The sequence below is a fragment of the Oryx dammah genome, unplaced genomic scaffold (genome assembly GCF_014754425.2).
Source record: "Oryx dammah isolate SB20612 unplaced genomic scaffold, SCBI_Odam_1.1 HiC_scaffold_8, whole genome shotgun sequence".
NCBI lineage: Eukaryota > Metazoa > Chordata > Mammalia > Artiodactyla > Bovidae > Oryx > Oryx dammah.
Window position 1 is genome coordinate 42,010,724 of NW_024070192.1, and position 18,806 is coordinate 42,029,529.

Consider the following 18,806-nt stretch of genomic DNA (forward strand, 5'->3'; position numbering starts at 1 on the left):
ATCTCTTGTCTACATTCACTATCTGTCTTTCGGCAAGATGAGCTTCCTAATTACTCTGGATGGTCAAAATCTTGACTAGAGGTTTTCCAGCCACCAATAACTTTGGTTTCTTCTCAGTTTATAAGCTCGGTAGCTATATTCCTTCTTTCATCTGTAAGGTTTTTGATAAAGCTTCCATTTTCCTTACTGTCTCTAAAGTTGTTTTCATGGTTCTACTCTGCTAATGATCCTAACAGTTGGGTTTGGACAGAAAAATTGGAAACTGGGTGCATAAATACCAAAACTACTAGGTCTCTAAGAGAGAAACACCCCCTGTGTGTTTCTTGGTTGACTGGCTGTCCCATCCCACTAATGTAAGCTCCACCACAGCCAGGTCTTTCTTTTGTATTCCTAGTCCCAGGCACAGTGCCTGGCATACAGCAGACAGATACTTAGTGAATATTTTCTATGAATGACTGAAAATTACTCAAGCTGGTACCTCTCATGTGTGATAACGTCTGTGCTCAGCCTGAGCCTCTCATCAGCAAGAATCCAACTATCCAAAGCTTAGCAATAGTGGGGAGAAGCTTGAGGCTGGGGCTTCCTCACCGTCATCCTCCTCTTCTACAAATTTCTTGTTGACCCGGGGCACCACCTCGCCGTCATCATTGTACTCTTCCTCGGACTCCTCGGCCTCGCTTTCCACAAAATCAGACATTGTTGCAGCTTTTCACGGCCTGCCTAAAGAAGACTAGGGAAGAAAGGGAGATGGGGATAAAAAATGAGACAGAGGACTCTTAAACATTTCCACAGCCTGCAGCTATGTGTCACTGCTCTGTCCAATCATTACCATCTGGGAGGAGAGAGTAAGAATAAGATGGCTCCACCTCTTCTCTTATCCACTCTCACCACTGCCCCTCTCATGTGTACCTTTAAAAAGCAATTATACTGGACATCTCTGTAAATACCACATGGCTTGTCCAAAGAGGTTTATCTCACTTACCATTTGGGGATAGAAATGGGCAGATGAAGAAGGAAATTAATGTAGGAATAATTACATAGGTAGGGATACAGTAGTAGTGAGATTATATGACTCACTTGTAAGTCTGGCAAACAATAATTAAATGCCAACTTAATGACAGGAACTATAGCTGAGCTATTGGCAGAGTCAAAAAGAAAATCTTTTTCAACAGATTAAACATCATTTCACGAACCTGACTCCACTTGTGTGAGTACTGGTCGGGAGCATTTAGGTAGAAAAGGGGCCTCTTCAGAAACATTAGGACCACAACTATATTGTGAGCATTTACCTCCCCAGTAAAACAAACCAACCGAAAAACACTTTCCATGGCCTACAAATTAAATGCAACATGGTTAAATACAAACATTGCTGGGCTTAAGAGCAGAAATCAAATCCTGGTCCCATCGTCTGCTAGGTCTTAAAGGTAAGCATATTACTGAATGTGCTTGAATATCAATGTCTTCATTTGAAAAAAGGCAACAGCAATACCTACCACTCAGGGTAGTTGCGAATATTACATGATAATAGGGGAAAGAGTCTAGTTTACTATTTTAAAAAATGTTAATTGAATCATAGGCCTAATTTCCAGTATTCGATAATTCAGTACCAACCAATCTCAACTTTGTCTTCTACCTCCCTGAGGTTAGATGCATCCAAAACCTAGAAACGGCAGTGGAGAACCACAGAACCATGACATGGAGTTCCCTGGGCTTTCAAATGCAGCATACATCACACAAATCAGAGCATAAAAATTCCATTCTGGAATCCTGAAGCTGGCTGCTCTTCCACTCAGCACCATTCCTCATGCTGTCCTGAATTATTGTCCACTGTCTATGTCCATTTTTTCCACTTAGACTACAAGCTTCTGGAAGTCAGAGACAATATCAATTAAAGGACAATATAAGAGGCATTACACTCCATTTTTATTCTGTAGCGGATAAGCTGTATCCCACCAGGTGCTCTATACAGAACAGAAACTGCTAAGTTAAACAGATTACTAATTCTTGTCTTCTCAGTTAAAGATGGGAGTGGGCCTGGAGAGGGAGGAGGGTGGCTATCTCATGGTGGTCTAAGCTCTAGAAGGAGCCTTCAGTGCTGTGGCTCTAATTCTCCTGAAAATTACCCTTACTGATATCAACTGATACCATGACCAAGTAAAGATGAACTGAACTCAAGAAAAAACTGAAGGTACAAGTTCTGGGGAAAGGGAGAATCAATGAGAAGGGTCTTATGTTCAATTTTAGACTGAAGTTTCAGATGCCATTCTTTTTAAACTGTACTGAATGTCTACCAAGTACAAACACTCTGCTAGGAGTTGGGAATTTGAAGAGAAATAGGATTCAATATTCCCAAGAGGTTGACTTCTAGTAGAGGGCCAAAAAAGGACCATAAAGGGACTTCCGTGGTGGTCCAGCGGTTAAGAATCTGCCTGCCAATGCAAGGGACACAAGTTCGAGCCCTGGTCCGGGAAGATTCCACATGCTGCGGGGCAACTAAGTCTACATGCTTCAACTACTGAGTTTCTGCTCTACAACTACTGAAGCCCCCACATCCTAGAGCCCCTGCTCTGTAACATGAGAAGATGCCACAATGAGAAGCCCATACACCACAACAGAGTGGCCCCCACGTGTGGCACAGTGACAAAGACCTAGCATAGCCAAAAATAAACAAACAAACGTAGGCCTTCCCTAATCTACTGCACACCTAACAAGTTCCAGACACTTAATAAATAACCTATTAAGCCCAACATTGTCCTATGAGTTATAGCACATTTCTCTGTCCTTTCAACAGAGGAAAAAATATATTCAGAGATGAAGTCACTTGTTCAAGGTGATACAACTTTCAACGGTAAGACCTGAGAGTTGAGTTAAGGTCTGTCTGACTCCAAAGAAACAGTTGTTTCTATCATATCAGTAGCTCTCAAAGTGTGGTCCAGGGATCACCCTCTTTTCTTTCATGTGTAGAGTGAAGTCTTCCAGAGGTTATATGACATGTATCACAATGGGCTGAATGCAGAAGCAAGTGTGAGAATCCACATCATCACTGTATTAAAGCAAACATTAAAAAGATTTGCCAGTGGGACTTCCCTGGTGGTCCAGTGGTTAAGAATCTGCCTTGCAACGCAGGGGATGCAGGTTCAATTCCTGGTCTAGAAACTAAGATCCCACATGCTGCAGAGCAACTAAGCCCATGTACCACAACTAACCCCTGAGGCAGCCAAGATGAATAAATAAAACAAATAAATATTTTAAAAATTTTGCCAAAAATGCAAAAACAACAACAAACAACAACCCAACCACCTCACAAACCCCCAAACAAACAAAAATAATGCTACTCTTCTTATTACATTTTGTTTTTAAGATTATACTTGTTTTCCATAAAATGTTAAAATGTAGCAGGCTTATTTTCTCAAGTTTTACTGGTAAACAACTGGCCCTTGAACATGGGTTTGAACTGCATGGGTTCACTTGTATGTGGATTTTTTCCCCCCAGTAAATAGAGTAGTATCTGTATTTTCATTGTACATATCTTAAAATTAAGTGTGGGAGAAAGTTTGTGTTCTGTTAGAGATCACAATATGTGGAATCAAAAGAATCCAGGTTTGAGTTTTGATTCCATTCAAAATGTTTCAGCTTTCTGCCCTTGGGTGAGGCCTTCATCAATTCCTTTGTTTTTGAGGCAGAGATAGCAGTATGCACATTGTGTGTGTGTGGGGGGGTGTGTGTCAGCAACTCAGCTCCCTGCTGTCCCCGGGTCAACTATAATTGACACATAATGCTGTATAAAGTTAGGTGCATAATGTGTTGATTTGATATACTTGTATATTGCAAACAGGCTTATTATTAGATTAAAATCAACTAACATTTATCTATTAGTTTTAACTTCTAATCTGGGGAAACACCTATACATATAAATCTCATAAACATCCATAGATGTAACTCACATAAACAAAATGTCTTTGTAATCTTACATTACCTTCAAGAGTATAAAGAGGTCTTGAGATCAAAAAGTATGGGAGCCCCCTATATTAAACCATGTTTAAGTCCCACAGGATGGTGATATTGGAAGCCTTGGTTAGACTGATGCCCCCCGCCCCCCCCAAGATCTGTTTCCTTAAGGTCATTATCCTGAGTACAGCCAAAAGTGAGAAGAGAGTATCTAAAACTTCTGCCAATTAAATGTGGTACTCTAATTTTAATGTGGCTCCCCCTCAGCCCTAAGCTGAGTCATTAAAAATAGATTTGGGTACAGCAGCCCCCACACACCACTTGCTTTAATTAGGCTATCAGACCCACAAATTCAGTCTTCTAAGGCCTCAACATCTTCACTAAATGCTGGCTCCTCCAGACCAGATGCCCTACAGCCTACTTAGCAGAGAGAAATAGTCAGTCTACCTAATGAAAGCAATGGCTTTCTTCTGTTCTGGGGGAAGCTGGTGCTCTGTGCTGCGCGCAGCTTTCCTCCCATCCCTTAGGTTAGCAATGAAGTACATGCTGTGCTATATAGCTGGGAAAGGCCCCCAACCTAGCTCACTGCCAAGACTTCCAGTTAAAGAGGCTGTGCCAGAAGCAATCCTGATTTGCTGCAACCTGGGGGAGCAGGATGTGCCGAGGGCGCTGCAGCAGCACTGCAGGCTGAGGGTGGCCAGCAGCAACTATTCCAGGACAAAACCACCGCTGATTAGTCTATGATTATCACTAACAAATGACATCTGAGAAGACTCTGAGGTTGTTTGGATTTTGTGTTTAGTACTTAGGCTCTTGAATTTTTCCCATATTCAGACTCTAAACTTAAACTCGCTACTGAAACAGATGCAGAAGAGCAGTGGGGCAGTGAAAGGAGGTTTCTCCAGGCGGAAGCACAGCTGCAGCAGAAGATGTGGCTCAGAGGGAGAGGCTGCTGGTTACCATGACATTCTCCGGAGAGGAATGGAGCGGGGATCGGACTGCCACAGGGGGGGCCTCTGCAGTCCCGCCCTTTGAACAAGAGGGCGAGGGAGGCAATTAAAAGGAGACCAGAGCCAAAAGATGTCTGTTAATTCCCTCCACCGGCAGCTTCAATTAACATTTACAGTTTTGTTTTTTTAGGGTACAGCTCTGTGCTGGAACTTGGGTATAAAAACATAAATATGCTTTTGACCCTCCTGTTCACATTCACTTCACAAAACACTTGTAAATGAAGTTATGACAAAGCATAATAAATATTTTATGGCAGTTACACACGAGAACTATGAAAGCAATAACAGAGGTCGTCAGAGAACGCCTCACAAAAGGTGATGCCTGAGTTGAGAAGAGGTAAAAAGATAGTAAGAAAAAAGCAGCATGAGCAAAACCTTATGAGCAAAAGGTTTGAAAGGACCCAGTGGTCTGAAGAATAGCCCCAGAAGTCTGGTGTGGCGTTTACACTATAAGACACTCTGCATTTGATGAGCAAGAGCCTAGGACTATTCCAATGATGCTCACAAATGACTACCTAATTTGGAATCCAAAAACCTAAGAGCTTAATAGACAAAAGTATTCAGAATCCACTTAAGACAAGTTCTTTTATTAAATTTGGGATTCAGAACTATGTTATGAAAAATCTTAATCACATCATTAGAATTTTACCTATAATCATTTTAACATGCACACCATTATTTATAAGAAATAACCCTCTTAGAATCTTTTCAATGCCACTATTGTTAATAATGGTTAAAACATAATAACTAATTTATTTTTTTTCTTTCCATGTTTTCTTTGGAGATAAGGAAAAAAATAAAAGAAGAGCAGAAACAACAATATGTAACCAGATTCAGAATCCCTGCAACAGTTACTGAATCCTGTGCAACATGGAGAGGGGATTGGGAGCAGATAGTTCCTGTTCTAACACCAAGGGGTAGATCTGTCCTCGCAGTACAAGAGCACACAGTATGTAAATGAATGGGAGTGGCCTAATTTGGCCCATTTATTTTGGAGCCTTAGTTTGGTAACCCCTGATGTACAAGTATGGAAGGTCTTTAAAGAAATGATGGCAAAGGTACCATGGGAGCCTGTAATAGAGGATTCTAACCTGATTTTGAGCAAGTGGCTTGAAAGACCTTAAAAGTAAGGTGGAATTTTTTAAGGAAAATGGAGTTAACTAAGTAGAGGAGCTGGCTTCTTTGGAGGTGGTTCAAGGAGCGGCACCGTTGGAGAAAAGAGCTCCGGCACAAGGCTCAGAACATGCTGAGGTGGGAACAGTCAGGGCTGGTTTGACTAGAGAGAGTCCATGAGTCAGAGGTAAGGTCACAAGGATCTTAAACCAAGAACTGACTTGAAGTTTACTTGCTAATTCAGTAAGCACTTATATTTAATGAGTGCCTACTACACGCCAGGCACATACAAGGCAAAATCTCTGCCCCTAGGATAACTATATTCTGGTCCAGGAGACAGACCACCAACAAAATAAAGCTGGCTATAAATGATAGGAACGAAATAAACACTCTCCCCTCTGAGAGACTTAATTTAGACTGAGACATAAAGCATGGGTAGGCTGCAGTATGCAGAGCCAGAAGAAGGGGTTTCTGGCAGAAAAGGTGGGCAAGAACTTGGAACATAGCAGGCCATATCCCAAGGTCATGTGACCAAAGAATGGTGAAGGCAGAAGAATGTGAGAGGGAGAAGGGACCTGCTCAAGCTGGGCTGTGAAGGCTACAGAGAGCCACTGGAAAGGGAAATGACATGATCTGATCTGATCCTGCTACGGACTGGGAGAGGTTCTAGGTGGAAGCAGAGGAAACTGAAGATAGTATCGTGGGAGCTTGGGCAAAAGATGATGGTGGCTTGGAACACTGAAGATAGAAGTGACAAGACTTAATGAAAGACCTAAGTCGTTAATTAGAAAGAGGTCGGGCTTTGGTACTCTCATCATGTACCACTCAGTACGGTAGGGAAGACCAGGTTTGGAATGATGGAAAAAAAAAAGTTTCTTTTTCTTATGCCAGGTTTGGGATGTTTAAGAGACTTTCAAATGGAGCTGTTAAACAGGTATCCTGTGTGATTCTTAAACACAGAGGAGAGAAGGCAGGGCTAGAGATTAAACTTGGGAGAGGCCTGCTTTCAGATGGTACTTAAAGCCACAGGACTGGATCATCTGAAGGAAGCATGCGGAAAACCCAGCATCAAACTCTGAAGGTAATTCAACTGCAAAATGTGACTGTACCACTTCCTGATGTGATTCGTTCCCAGATGAGATTTAAACCTCTTTAAATCATGGTAGCAATACCATGCTAATCTGATCTAGCAGCCACCCAAACCAACTAAATAAGCTTTCAAATGTTTCAGACTTCTACTGGCTGGAGGGCAAGTCATGTAAAAGAGCTCTAAATTCACAACTGATGGGGGAGCAATCATACTTTTGTAATCAATACACAGAAGACAAAAATCAGCAATTTTCAGATAAACAGTTGAACTTAAAAAGGTCAAACTGAACTTTTTCCTCTAAAGAGATTAAATTCAAAATTCTCCCCCACTCTTCATGTTCATTAACAGCAGCAGTGTAACTTAATACTCCCTTGCTACTTCTGATATTATAGTGAATTTCTATATAAGTATTTCTGGATAGATAACAGAAAAATAAGCATCAGTACTTGCAACAAACAAGGGAAATGAACTGCTTCGGCTGGTTCAAGGGAGTCCTTGAAGAGAAAGGCAGAAACTGGAAGAAAATAAACTTTTAACTTAGTAGTCCAATCTGATATGTGTGGTAGGCGTTTGATGGATGGATAGATGTGTGTGCCTGTGTGTGTTAAGTTCCTTAGTCGTGTCTGACTCTTTGCGACCTCATGGCCTGCAGCCTGCCAGGCTCTTGCGTCCCTGGGATTTTCGGCAAGAATACTGGAGTGAGTTGCCATTTCCTCCTCCAGGGGGGGTCTTCCTGACCCAGGGAACGAACCGCATCTCCTGTGCCTCCTGCAATGCTGGCGGATTCTTTACCAATGAGCCACAGGGAATGTAGCCATCTACAAAAAGTTCTAACTATATTATTCAACAACATGAAAAAAGATGGAATTTGGCATCGCCCTCTAGCCTGATGACCGAGTTGCTCAAAGCTCCGTAGGTTTCACATCCCCGGGACAAACAATTCGATCACCTGATCCTGACTTGGAAGCCCCAGGTCCTTTCCATTCCCAACCCTATCGCGTGGCCCAGTTTTCAGAAGCTGCGAGAGAAGGACGGCATCCCAGGAAGTCTGTTGACACAACAGGCCACCCAACTCATGGGTTCCGGGTGGCACAGGGTTGGGAAGAACCTTGAGACTCTGAGCAACTACCCCGCTTCCCTCTTCGTTCTCCCTTACAGAGTTGGGAAGGCCGGAGGCCCCCCTTCTTCCCGCATACGGCTCCCCAGTGCCTCGTCCCTTACGGGACCAGGCCCTAGGAGCCTGGCTCCCTACCTGACTCATTCGAGGGACACGCTTTCCGGTCCAAACTTTACCTGCCTGAGGCCCGCCGCTTCTCTGGTGCTCTAAGCCCCCACCGAGGAAAATGGAGTCGTTGAGCCGAGACTGGGAAAGGATGGCACGGACCCACCGCACGACCCCTCCGCCGCCACCGCCGCCGCTGCTGCTGCGTCAACGTGCTACGTCACTTCCGGCGCCCTGTCACTGGGAGTGGGCGGGCCAGTTCGTGCTCTCTTCTCCCACTCGGCTTTTTTGGGTTCGTCAGAGGAGGGGGTTATCTGGCCGAAGCGGTTCAGGAAGGCAGTTGTCACAGGGCTCCGGGAAACAACAAAGCGGGTCGGAAGCAACCAACCCTAGCTTGTCCCTTGGGCCTCTCTAGCAAGGAACCATAAAGACCAGGCTAGGGCTTCTCCCTTTTCTCTTCTCTGTGGTTCCGCCCGCAGCTTCCGCTTCCGGGCAGGGGCGGAGTTTCTTCGGAGATTAGGGGCTCCGCGCTACACCCAGGATGGCTGTGGTGTCGCTGCTGTTGTTCGGGGGCTTGTGGAGTGCTGTGGGATCGTCCAATCTGGCTGTCGTTACGTGCGGTTCTGTGGTGAAGCTGCTCAATACGCGCCACAACGTGCGACTGCACTCACACGACGTGCGCTACGGGTCAGGTACGGCCACCGGGGTTCGGGTGGGCTGGGAAGGCCTGGTAGGCTCCGGAGGGGGCGGGGCCTGGAGAAACTCTGAGGGGTGTGGTCTCGGAAGGTTAGGGGAACCCAGGAAGGTTGCTGAGGTCTGGAGGCCGAGTCCGAAAATTCAGTGGTCCTTAGGCATCTTAATCGTAATCCTAGTTTCTATCTGGTGCGCTTCGTGCCAGGCATGTTACATAATTACTTTTAAAGACTACAACGTTACTACGGGGTATAGACTATTATCCTCACTGCACAGATGAGGAAACACTCAAATAAATCGCATGCTCAAGGCCTTGGCAGCTAGTGAATGACAGTGACGGGGTTCGATCCAAATCTGTCCAGGTTCAGAGCCTGCTTTCAGCTACTGCAGGCTGGCAGTACTCAGGGCAGGAGGGACAGACATATAGAAAATTACAGTAAGTGCTGTTACATTGCTGAAGTCTTCCAAGACCTCAGTCTTTAAAGACTATAACCCTCTGTTTAGCTCTTTTCCATCTTACACTTGCTCTTCAACTCTTCCTTTGGCCTCTTTTCACTCAAACCTTGCCCTTCTTGTAAAGAAAAACTAAAGGACTCAACTGGAATTGAAGAGGAAACTGTTTAGAGGGCTTTTTAATGTATGAAATTAAAATGCTTAGCTTGTGGGTTCATCTATAAGTCAGCAGTTATTTGTGGGTTCAGTCATTCAGTGTAGATTTAGTGAGCAACTACTATGTGCCTAAGGTTGTTCTAGATACAGGAAATAGAGTAGTGTGCCAGTCAGCACGTTACAGAAAAACAAAAACAGGAAGGAGAGAAAAAAGTTGAGCTAGTGAGATGTGAGAGGTGTATAAGATCACTGCTAGATTTCTGTCTTTAGCTGATGATGCTATCAGCTAAGAGAGGAAAGAGTTCTCTTAGACGGATATAAGTCTGTAGTTTGCAGATGGGTCTGTGGTTCATGATACCCAAAACCTGTCTGACCAGTTAGGCTAGAAAAGGAACTGAATTGTCATTGTTGGGATGTCTTAATAATCTTTGATTATTAAGTGAATACCTACTATATGTAAGGTTTATTGTATTTTAATTTGATCTGGTTTCCTACTTTGGATCTACTAAATTCGAGTCAGAATGTGGGTGGAGAGAGACCTGCCAGTAGGAATCTATAGGTTTAGAAAGCTCTTCACATGCTCCTGATGGGTAGCCAGATTTGAGAACCAGGTTCAAGTCTGGAGCTCAGAAGAGAGATTGGTGCTGAGCCTGAGGTAGAGAGTTAAGTACAACATCATTGTCTCAGTGGTGACTGAAGATGTGGGAAGAGTAAAGAAAATTGCCCAGGATGAACTGTGGTTTGCAATCTGGTGTCAATTTGAATCATTTGAAAAGCTCATTGAAGCACATGTAAACGCTTTTGTCCTGATCCCCAACCATTATTTAAGAATGTCTAAGGCCAGGGATGGAACTCTGGGTAATCCCTAAGTGTAAGAATGGGAGAGGAAGTGGAGGGTTGAACAGAAAGTGAAAAAGTAAGAGGCAGAAAGTGAGGACTGCGATTTAGTGAAGCATAGCAGTGAGGACCCAGAGAACTGTTACGGCAGGAACCGGAATTAAGGAGGGAGAGTTGGTTTACCCTTAAAAAAAATGTACAAAATCATTGGGTTGAGTAGAAGAAACAAGAGAGAAAGTGGTAGTTTAGTCATAAACATTCACCCAGATAACTGTGGACTGTGGTACAACACTGTGTAAATTAAGTGGTAAACGGAAAATGTCATTGAAAAGTTATTGTCTGACAGGGCTAGGGACTGAAGGGAAAGCTAGGAGGAACAGGCAGGAATGACTGAGGAGAGCATCTGGGAAATATGTAGTACCTTCAAAGAATTGAGTACTAAATGAGGCGTAGGGAAGAGAATGTCCCTGGAGTTCATATGAGTGGGCTCTTTGGGAGAGCTTGACAGTAAATAAACTTTGTGGGAAGCCAAGTGGTCGAGTGGTTAAGAGCTGTAGAGTCAGGCCACCTAGGTTCAAACCCTGCACTGTCTCTTGGGATTGTGTAATCTTGGACATATCTTTTTTAACACTCCAGTATAAAATGGGGGCAATGATAGTAAAACCTATCCCAGAGACTAGACGAGTGTATCAAATAAGAATATTCAAGTAAAAGGCTTGAGTTGGTATCTGATACCTAGTAAGTGCTCAAATATAGGTTAGCTAGTTAGGTATATTTGTATATTCCTTCTTTTTTCAAGTCTGTAGGTATATATTTAACCTTTTTAGAGGTAAGATAACCTTTTAACCTGCAAAGTCACACCTTCTGTAATCATTATGAACCAAATTTAAATGACTTTAGAATACTTTCATAACGTGTTGATACTTTACTTAAAAGAATTGATAACTGTAGATTGGGGGCAGGAGAGAAGGGGAAGACAGAGGATGAGATGGCTGGATGGCATCACTGACTCGATGGACGTGTGTCTGAGTGAACTCCGCGAGTTGGTGATGGACAGGGAAGCCTGGCGTGCTGCAATTCATGGGGTCGCAAAGAGTCGGACACGACTGAGCGACTGAACTGAACTGAACTGAATGGCTTGTTGGATTAAAGTTGACAGCAAAAACTGGTCTCATTTTCATTGTGAAATAGGATAAAAAATTTTTTTGGATTGTAATAAAAATTTTGGATTTTTTTTTTTTGACTACAGGTAGTAGATTGTAATACATAGTGAACATTGAATAATGTTACAAAAAATTAAAAATATGATTAGATAACTGACATATACTGGGTGATATCCAGGCTACTGTATACAGGTTAAACACTGCCTGTGCTTCAAGAAAACCACAAATGTTCATATATTTAGTGCCCTTTGATGCAAATTTTTGGATTATTCTGATACGGTACACTCTTAAATATAGTTCATCATACAGTAACTAATACTATATAAATACGTTGTGTTTCTCATACATGTTTTAATGTCGTAGAAGAAAAAAATATTATGACACATAGGGTTTCCTTCCCACTCCTCCAAACCTTTTTAATGACACAGGGCACGTTATTAGCCAGAGGAAAGAGAGGAGTCAAGTTGAGCTCACCCTCTTTTCCTTTTTTTTTCCTTGTATATAAAAACCCTTTATTGATAAAGGTTAGAAGAGAAGAATCTGTAACTTAATAATTTTTTTTAATGTAGTTATTTTTAATTGGAGGGTAATTGCTTTACAGTATTGTGCTGGTCTCTGCCATACGTCAACATGAATCAGTAATAAGTATACACATCCCCTCCCTCCTGAACCTGCCTCCTACCACCCACCACATCCTGCTCCTTCAGGTTGACACAGAGCCCCAGCTTACATTCCCCAAGTCACACAGCAAATTCCCACTGGCTATCCATTTTACATTGGTACATTTTCCCATGCTACTCTCTCCATTCATCCCACCCTTTCCTTTCCTCCCTCCAGCCATCCCCCGCTGCCCCCGGCTCCGGGCCCATAAGTCTCTTGTCTATGTCTGTGTCTCCATTGCTGCCCTGCAAATAGGTCAGCAGCACCATCGCTCTAGATTCCATATGTATGCGTCAGTACATGAGACTTGTTTTTCTGTTTCTGATTTTACTCTGTATAATAGGCTCTAGGTTCATCTCCTTCATTAGCACTGACTCAAATGTGTTCCTTTTTATGGCTGAGTAATATTTCATTGTATATATGTACCACAGCTTCTTTATCCATTCATCTGTCAATGAACATCTAGGTTGCTTCCATGTCCTATCTATTGTAAATAGTGCTGCAATGAAAACTGTGGTACACGTGTCCGTTTCAGTTACAGTTTTCTCAGGCTATATGCCCAGTAGTGGGATTGTTGGGTCATGTGATAGTTTTATTTCTAGTTTTTTAAGAAATCTCCATACTGTCTTCCATAGTGGCTGTATCAATTTACATTCCCATCAACAGTGCAAGAGGGTTCCCTTTTCTCTGCATCCTCTCTGGCATATATTGTTTGTAGATTTTTTTGATGATGGCATTCTGACTGGTCCTTTATATATACTTTTTTCTTTTTGACTACAGGTAGTGGGCAGCAGTCGGTGACAGGTGTAACCTCTGTGGATGACAGCAATAGTTACTGGAGGATACGAGGGAAGACAGCCACAGTGTGTGAGAGGGGAACTCCCATCAGATGCGGTCAGCCTATCCGGCTGACACACGTCAACACTGGCCGAAACCTCCATAGTCACCACTTCACCTCACCTCTTTCTGGAAACCAGGTGAGGTGGCGTTCTATGGGTCACTGCTGCTCAACAGAGCATTTACTCAGTTGAGTTGTTTGATATCTTGGTTCTTAGCCCTTTTTCTTCCAGGTATAAATCTCTTCTGTGCAGACCTGAAGAACTGCCTGTCTTATAAGGAGAAGGAAACTGTTTCTGGTCAAAATAGAGATTACATCTAGATCAAGAGATGAGGCAGAAAGAGAGGCTAGGTATATGTTAGTGTATCATAAGTTATCCTGGTGAATCTTGCAATAAAGAAACCCAATGTTTTCCAAACTTGCAATAAAAAGTATTATTATTTTCTAATGATGTCAACTAACCACATTAGGAGAATGAATTAGGAATTGTGCCCCCCCCCTTTTTTTTAAAACCTTGAAGTTTTGAGTATGTGGATCCCTTAATGAGTGCTTTCTTCTCACCTCCACCCTCTACATAGTTTTCCCTGTTAACATTTTTAACATTAGGATGGCAAATTTGTTACAGTTAGTAAAACAGTGCTGATACATTGTTATCAGCTAAAGTCTATAGCTCCTTCTGATTTCCTTAGTTTTTACCTAATGTTCTTTTTCTGTTCCAGGATCCCATCCACATTACATTTAGTTGTCTCCTTAGGCTACTCTTGGCTGTGACAGTTTCTTAGATCCTCCTTGTTTTTGTTGACCTTGACAGTTTTGAGAAGTGCCAATCAGGTATACGATAGGGTACTCCTCTGTTGGAATTTGTCTGATCTTTTTCTTACGATTGGACCAGATTTATAAAGGTTTTGGGGAGGTAGACTACAGAGGTAAAGCACCATTTTCATCTCCTCTCTCAAGGGTACATAGTATCTTATGATTGCTGATATTGATGACCTGGCTGAAGTAGCGTTTTTCAGGTTTGTCTGGTAAAGTTATTCTTGTCATCTTTCACCTTTACATACTGTACTCTTCGGACAAAGAACTCTGACTCTTGTGTCACTGTGCACAGCCCTTACTTGAGTGGGGAGTTACGCTTTTCCTCCTCTAGGGTGGGAGAGCTATATAATTTATTTGGAATTCTTCTGCATGGGAGATTTGTTTTTTTCTGTATTTATTCAATCATTTATTTACATTGATATGGACTTCTTGATATGGATTCCTGGATTTTTTTTTTATATGTACTTTGAATTATTATCCAATACCACTGTCTTTATTATGTTGCTCACATTCCAGCTTTGGCTGTTGGGAGCTCTTTCAGTTGCCTCCTGTATCCATTTGACATGCTCCCATCATTGTGTTTGGGTGTGGCTGTGTTTTTAACACTTCCTTACTTTATGGCACTAAATTATTATGGGCTTATCTTGTCTATTTCTTTCCCCAGTCCTAGATTCAGCTATTTCCCTTCGGAGTCCTGCTTCTGTTTATTGGAGAAGAGTATTCTTAGAAACCAAGATCTAGGCCTTGCATGAACTCACTGCTACTGGGGTTTTGTTTCTTTGAGACCCTCTCACCTGCCAGAGCAAAGAAATAACATGCCTGTATGTGTATATATACATGTCTATAAGTGGTCGTATATGTAATTGTCTGTATCTATAAGTTAAACATGAGTTCTTACTGATATCTCCAACTCTAATCCATTGCCACATAGATCATTTTAGCCTCCTCTCTGCTTATTTGTAAATTCCTACTCTTAACAGTGAGATACCTGGCTCCCAACACTGTCATCCATTTACTTACTTGTTCAGTTCCAGTATACAAGTATAGTGAGTGAAGTCGCTCAGTCGTGTCTGACTCTTTGCGACCCCATGGACTGTAGCCTACCAAGCTCCTCTGTCCATGGAATTTTCCAGGCAATAGTACTGGAGTGGATTGCCATTTCCTTCTCCAGGGGATCTTCCCGACCCAGGGATCGAACCCGGGTCTCCGGCATTGTAGACAGATGCTTTACCGTCTGAACCACCAGGGAAGTCCACAAGTATAGTAGTAGGATTATTAATTACATGTAGTTTCTTCTAAAATTTTATAGCTCTAAGTGTATTTTTAAGTTACATGTGTTTGGTAGTGATCATTTTGTAATGTATAGAAATATTGAGTCAGTATGTTGTACACCTGGAAGTAACATAGTGTTGTAGGTCAATTATACTTCAACTAAAAAAAATTATGTATGTCTGAAATATCAGCAACTTTTAAAATTGTTATAGAAACTCTGAATTTTTGACCTTATGGGGAATGGGATTAGAATACAAGTGGACAATAGAATTTGCTATACTTTGCTCAGCTAATATTTATTATTTAATTCTCCCAATTATTTTGTAAGGTATTATCATCATCACTTTATAGAGGAGAAAATGAAACCGCAAAGGAGTTACACAGAAAGGGACAAAGCTGACATCCAAGGTTTGCCTATCTCCAGAGCCCATCCCATTTCTAAATTGTGTTTCTCATCAGGTCGTCTAGTTAAGGGAATGAGGTAGGAATATTTAAAGTCAAGTAATAAGAGGTAAAGTGTTTTCAGACTATAATAGAAAATATAAGGCAAGTAGAGGATTATTTGCAAAGTAATTTATTTTTAAACAACACTGGAGAGCCTTTTATTTTTCACTCTTGGATAGCCTCATTTTCTTTCCATTGCCTCCCTCCCCTTTTCAAGCCTGTGTGTCAGCTATACTAATATTGCTACCTATCTGTGTCTTCCAGGAAGTGAGTGCTTTTGGTGAGGAAGGTGAAGGCGATTATCTGGATGACTGGACAGTGCTCTGTAATGGGCCCTACTGGGTGAGGGACAGTGAGGTGCGGTTCAAGCATTCTTCCACTGAGGTTCTGCTGTCTGTCACAGGAGAACAATATGGTCGACCCATCAGTGGGCAAAAAGAGGTGCACGGCATGGCCCAGCCAAGCCAGAACAACTACTGGAAAGCCATGGAAGGCATCTTCATGAAGCCCAGTGAGTTGCTGAAGGCGGAAGGCCACCACACAGAGCTCTGAGTCTGCAGGCTGTGAGCCATTGTCACCTCTCAGTGTTCCGAGAGGGCTGCTGCTCCTTCGCCCTTTGGACCCTGCTACAGGTTCCCTGGCCAGTGACCATGTCACCACTGAGATGAAGACGCATCACAGGAAACTGAGGCTGTGTTTGGAAGCTTCAGCCCTTCCCACTTGAGTGGGTGGTTCTCCTAGACTTGGGTCAGTTCTTTCTGAGTACAAGACTTGTTGAAGGAGCAGAAGCTTTTTATTGATATTAATAGGACAAAAACTGAAGGAGGCATCCCTCCTAGCTAGGAAATTTTTATTCTTCAGAAATTTGGCATCATGGATTATTAATTGTGTGATTTTTCTTCCACTTTCTTTAAAACGATAAAAGAATTTCATTGTTAGTCACTGTGTTGTCATTTATTAGGTGTGCTATTTCATAATCTGATTAATCCTTGAGTCCTAAAAGTCATTGCTAAGTTTTGAGATATGGGAACCTTTGATGTAGATCCTTGTTTTTTAAAAAAACTTTATTTTGTATTGGTATATAGCCAGTTAACAATGTTGTGATAATTTCAGGTGAACAGCGGAAGGATTCAGCCATGCATATACATGTGTGGTGTGGACCCTTTTGAGAGCCTTACCTGCATCCTACTTTTTCTGTCTTTACTTTCTCTTTTCCCTCAGCACCTCATTTTTATTAGATTTTAGACTAACTATGGCTGCTGCTGCTAAGTCACTTCAGTCGTGTCCGACTCTGTGCGACCCCATAGACAGCAGCCCACCAGGCTCCCCCGTCCCTGGGATTCTCCAGGCAAGAACACTGGAGTGGGTTGCCAGTTCCTTCTCCAATGCAAGAAAGTGAAAAGTGAAAGTAAGGTCGCTAAGTTGTGTCTGACCCTCAGCGACCCCGTGGACTGCAGCCTTCTCGGCTCCTCCATCCATGGGATTTTCCAGGCAAGAGTACTGGAGTGGGGTGCCATTGCTTTCTCCAGACTAACTATGGCTAAAGACCCTTAATAAATAGCCAGTAAATGTTTTACTTTGGATATGTTACTGCACTTGAGTAAAAGGGGTAGAGGTAGAAAGTGGAACCAACATTTATTTACTGTTCGCTAAATACTAGGCACCATATTCGGAGAAGGCAATGGCACTTCACTCCAGTACTCTTGCTTGGAAAATCCCATGGATGGAGGAGCCTGGAAGGCTGCCGTCTATGGGGTCGCACAGAGTTGGACACGACTGAAGTGACTTAGCAGCATCAGCAGCAGCAGGCACCATATTATAGATCTCACCTCATTTAATCCTCACAAATACATTACCAGGTAGATGCCACAATTTTACCAATGCAGAACAGAATAGTTATTGCCTGAATTCTTAAAGCTAGTAAGTAATTTGAATATAGGAATCCAGCTGTGTCTGCCATATATTCTTTTTACTGCAGTCCAACTGTACTTAGCTCTTGGGAGATAGCTATACTTTTTGGACAAATATAAATATCTCTCTTTGAAAAGGGGTTAGAAAGCTTTTGTTCTCTGTTCACCTCACTTCTTTTCTCTACTGGGTAGATCCAGGAGGTTTGCTCCTCCATCCTTCAAGGATGTGAGCGATAAACAGAAGTGACTGCCATCTGCTGGAATTTTGTAACTTAGCAGGCCCTTTTTATTTTTAGAAACCTGGATTTTTTTCCTTAACTTGCTTTAGGGAGTTAATGTTGAACATTTGGGCATATCAAGTCTGTGCCAGATGTAGCCCATAACATTAAAAGGATTGATCCCTTTTACAAGGACATGTCTCAGTAAGCTGAGGCCAGGAACTACTTGAGGAACTCCATCTCTGCCTTCTCTCCTCTTTTTCCATTTTAGTTGCATTGCTTGCTTGAAATCTCTCCAAAAAGAAGTAGACAAATGACAAAATCAACATTTCATGCTATTGAGATGGTTGGGAGTAGAGAGGTAACAGTCTGGGGAGAAAGGAAATGATAGGAAACAGTTGAGTAAAGAGTAACTCTTCATAATGTAAGAGTAGGGAGTTGTGTTGCAAGTACCTCTCCGTGGCTTGGTCAGTGTTTTTACTCAGTTGTTGGGCCCTTCCTGAAAGTCAGGAAAGAAAGAATATACCTTGGGGCTGCAGGTTACAAGGTGGATGGAGGACCTCTAGCACTGGAGATAAGTATGAACTTAGGGGAAAAAAAAAAGTGCGGAGAGATGTGAAATGGGGAGATGTGAAATGACTGATAAGAGGACTAGATGTGAAAGGAAACCAGTTGGAGGGGTAAAAGCAACTCTGGGTAACCTCGGTGAAAGCTGAAATGGTGCTTTATCTGTAGGAGTGAAAAAAGTCTCCAAGAGAAAGCCTGGAAGATGTTTAGGTTAGGATGTCAGAGCAAAGAGATGTGAAGTACTTATTTTGAAATAAGTATGTCAAAGGAGCTAAAGCTAAATTTCTTTAGCTTGTATTGACATCACTGTACTAGAGTTGGACAGAAACTGTCCAGTGCCTTCGTTTTACAGAGAAGGAAACAGGCAAAATAAAGTTGACTCTGAATTATCTATTT

At 42.4% G+C, this 18,806-nt stretch overlaps 2 protein-coding genes across 2 annotated transcripts in view; one reads left to right on the plus strand and one right to left on the minus strand.

The window, feature by feature from the left end:
- The window catches only part of SUPT6H (SPT6 homolog, histone chaperone and transcription elongation factor), a 30,498-nt gene extending 21,871 nt beyond the window's left edge, over nt 1–8,627 (minus strand). Inside the window, exons 1-2 of the mRNA XM_040243917.1 lie at nt 8,455–8,627; nt 589–730 (exon numbers count right to left, since the gene is read on the minus strand). Coding sequence (XP_040099851.1) covers nt 589–697 — 109 coding nt within the window. The 5' untranslated portion in view covers nt 698–730; nt 8,455–8,627. The remainder of the gene's footprint in view (nt 1–588; nt 731–8,454) is intronic.
- SDF2 (stromal cell derived factor 2) lies at nt 8,603–16,653 on the plus strand. Its single transcript, XM_040243924.1, has 3 exons — nt 8,603–9,075; nt 13,126–13,322; nt 15,980–16,653. The coding sequence occupies exons 1-3, from the start codon at nt 8,925–8,927 to the stop codon at nt 16,265–16,267; spliced, it is 636 nt and encodes a 211-aa protein (XP_040099858.1). The 5' UTR covers nt 8,603–8,924; the 3' UTR covers nt 16,268–16,653.
- Nucleotides 16,654–18,806: the final 2,153 nt, after the last annotated feature.

Bases quoted from the DNA above. Each gene is read 5' to 3' on its own strand.
- SDF2 (XM_040243924.1), top strand. From the start codon at position 8,925: ATGGCTGTGGTGTCGCTGCTGTTGTTCGGGGGCTTGTGGAGTGCTGTG. The intron at 9,076-13,125 runs GTACGGCCACCG...TTTTGACTACAG, and splicing joins CGACGTGCGCTACGGGTCAG to GTAGTGGGCAGCAGTCGGTG. The intron at 13,323-15,979 runs GTGAGGTGGCGT...TGTGTCTTCCAG, and splicing joins CACCTCTTTCTGGAAACCAG to GAAGTGAGTGCTTTTGGTGA.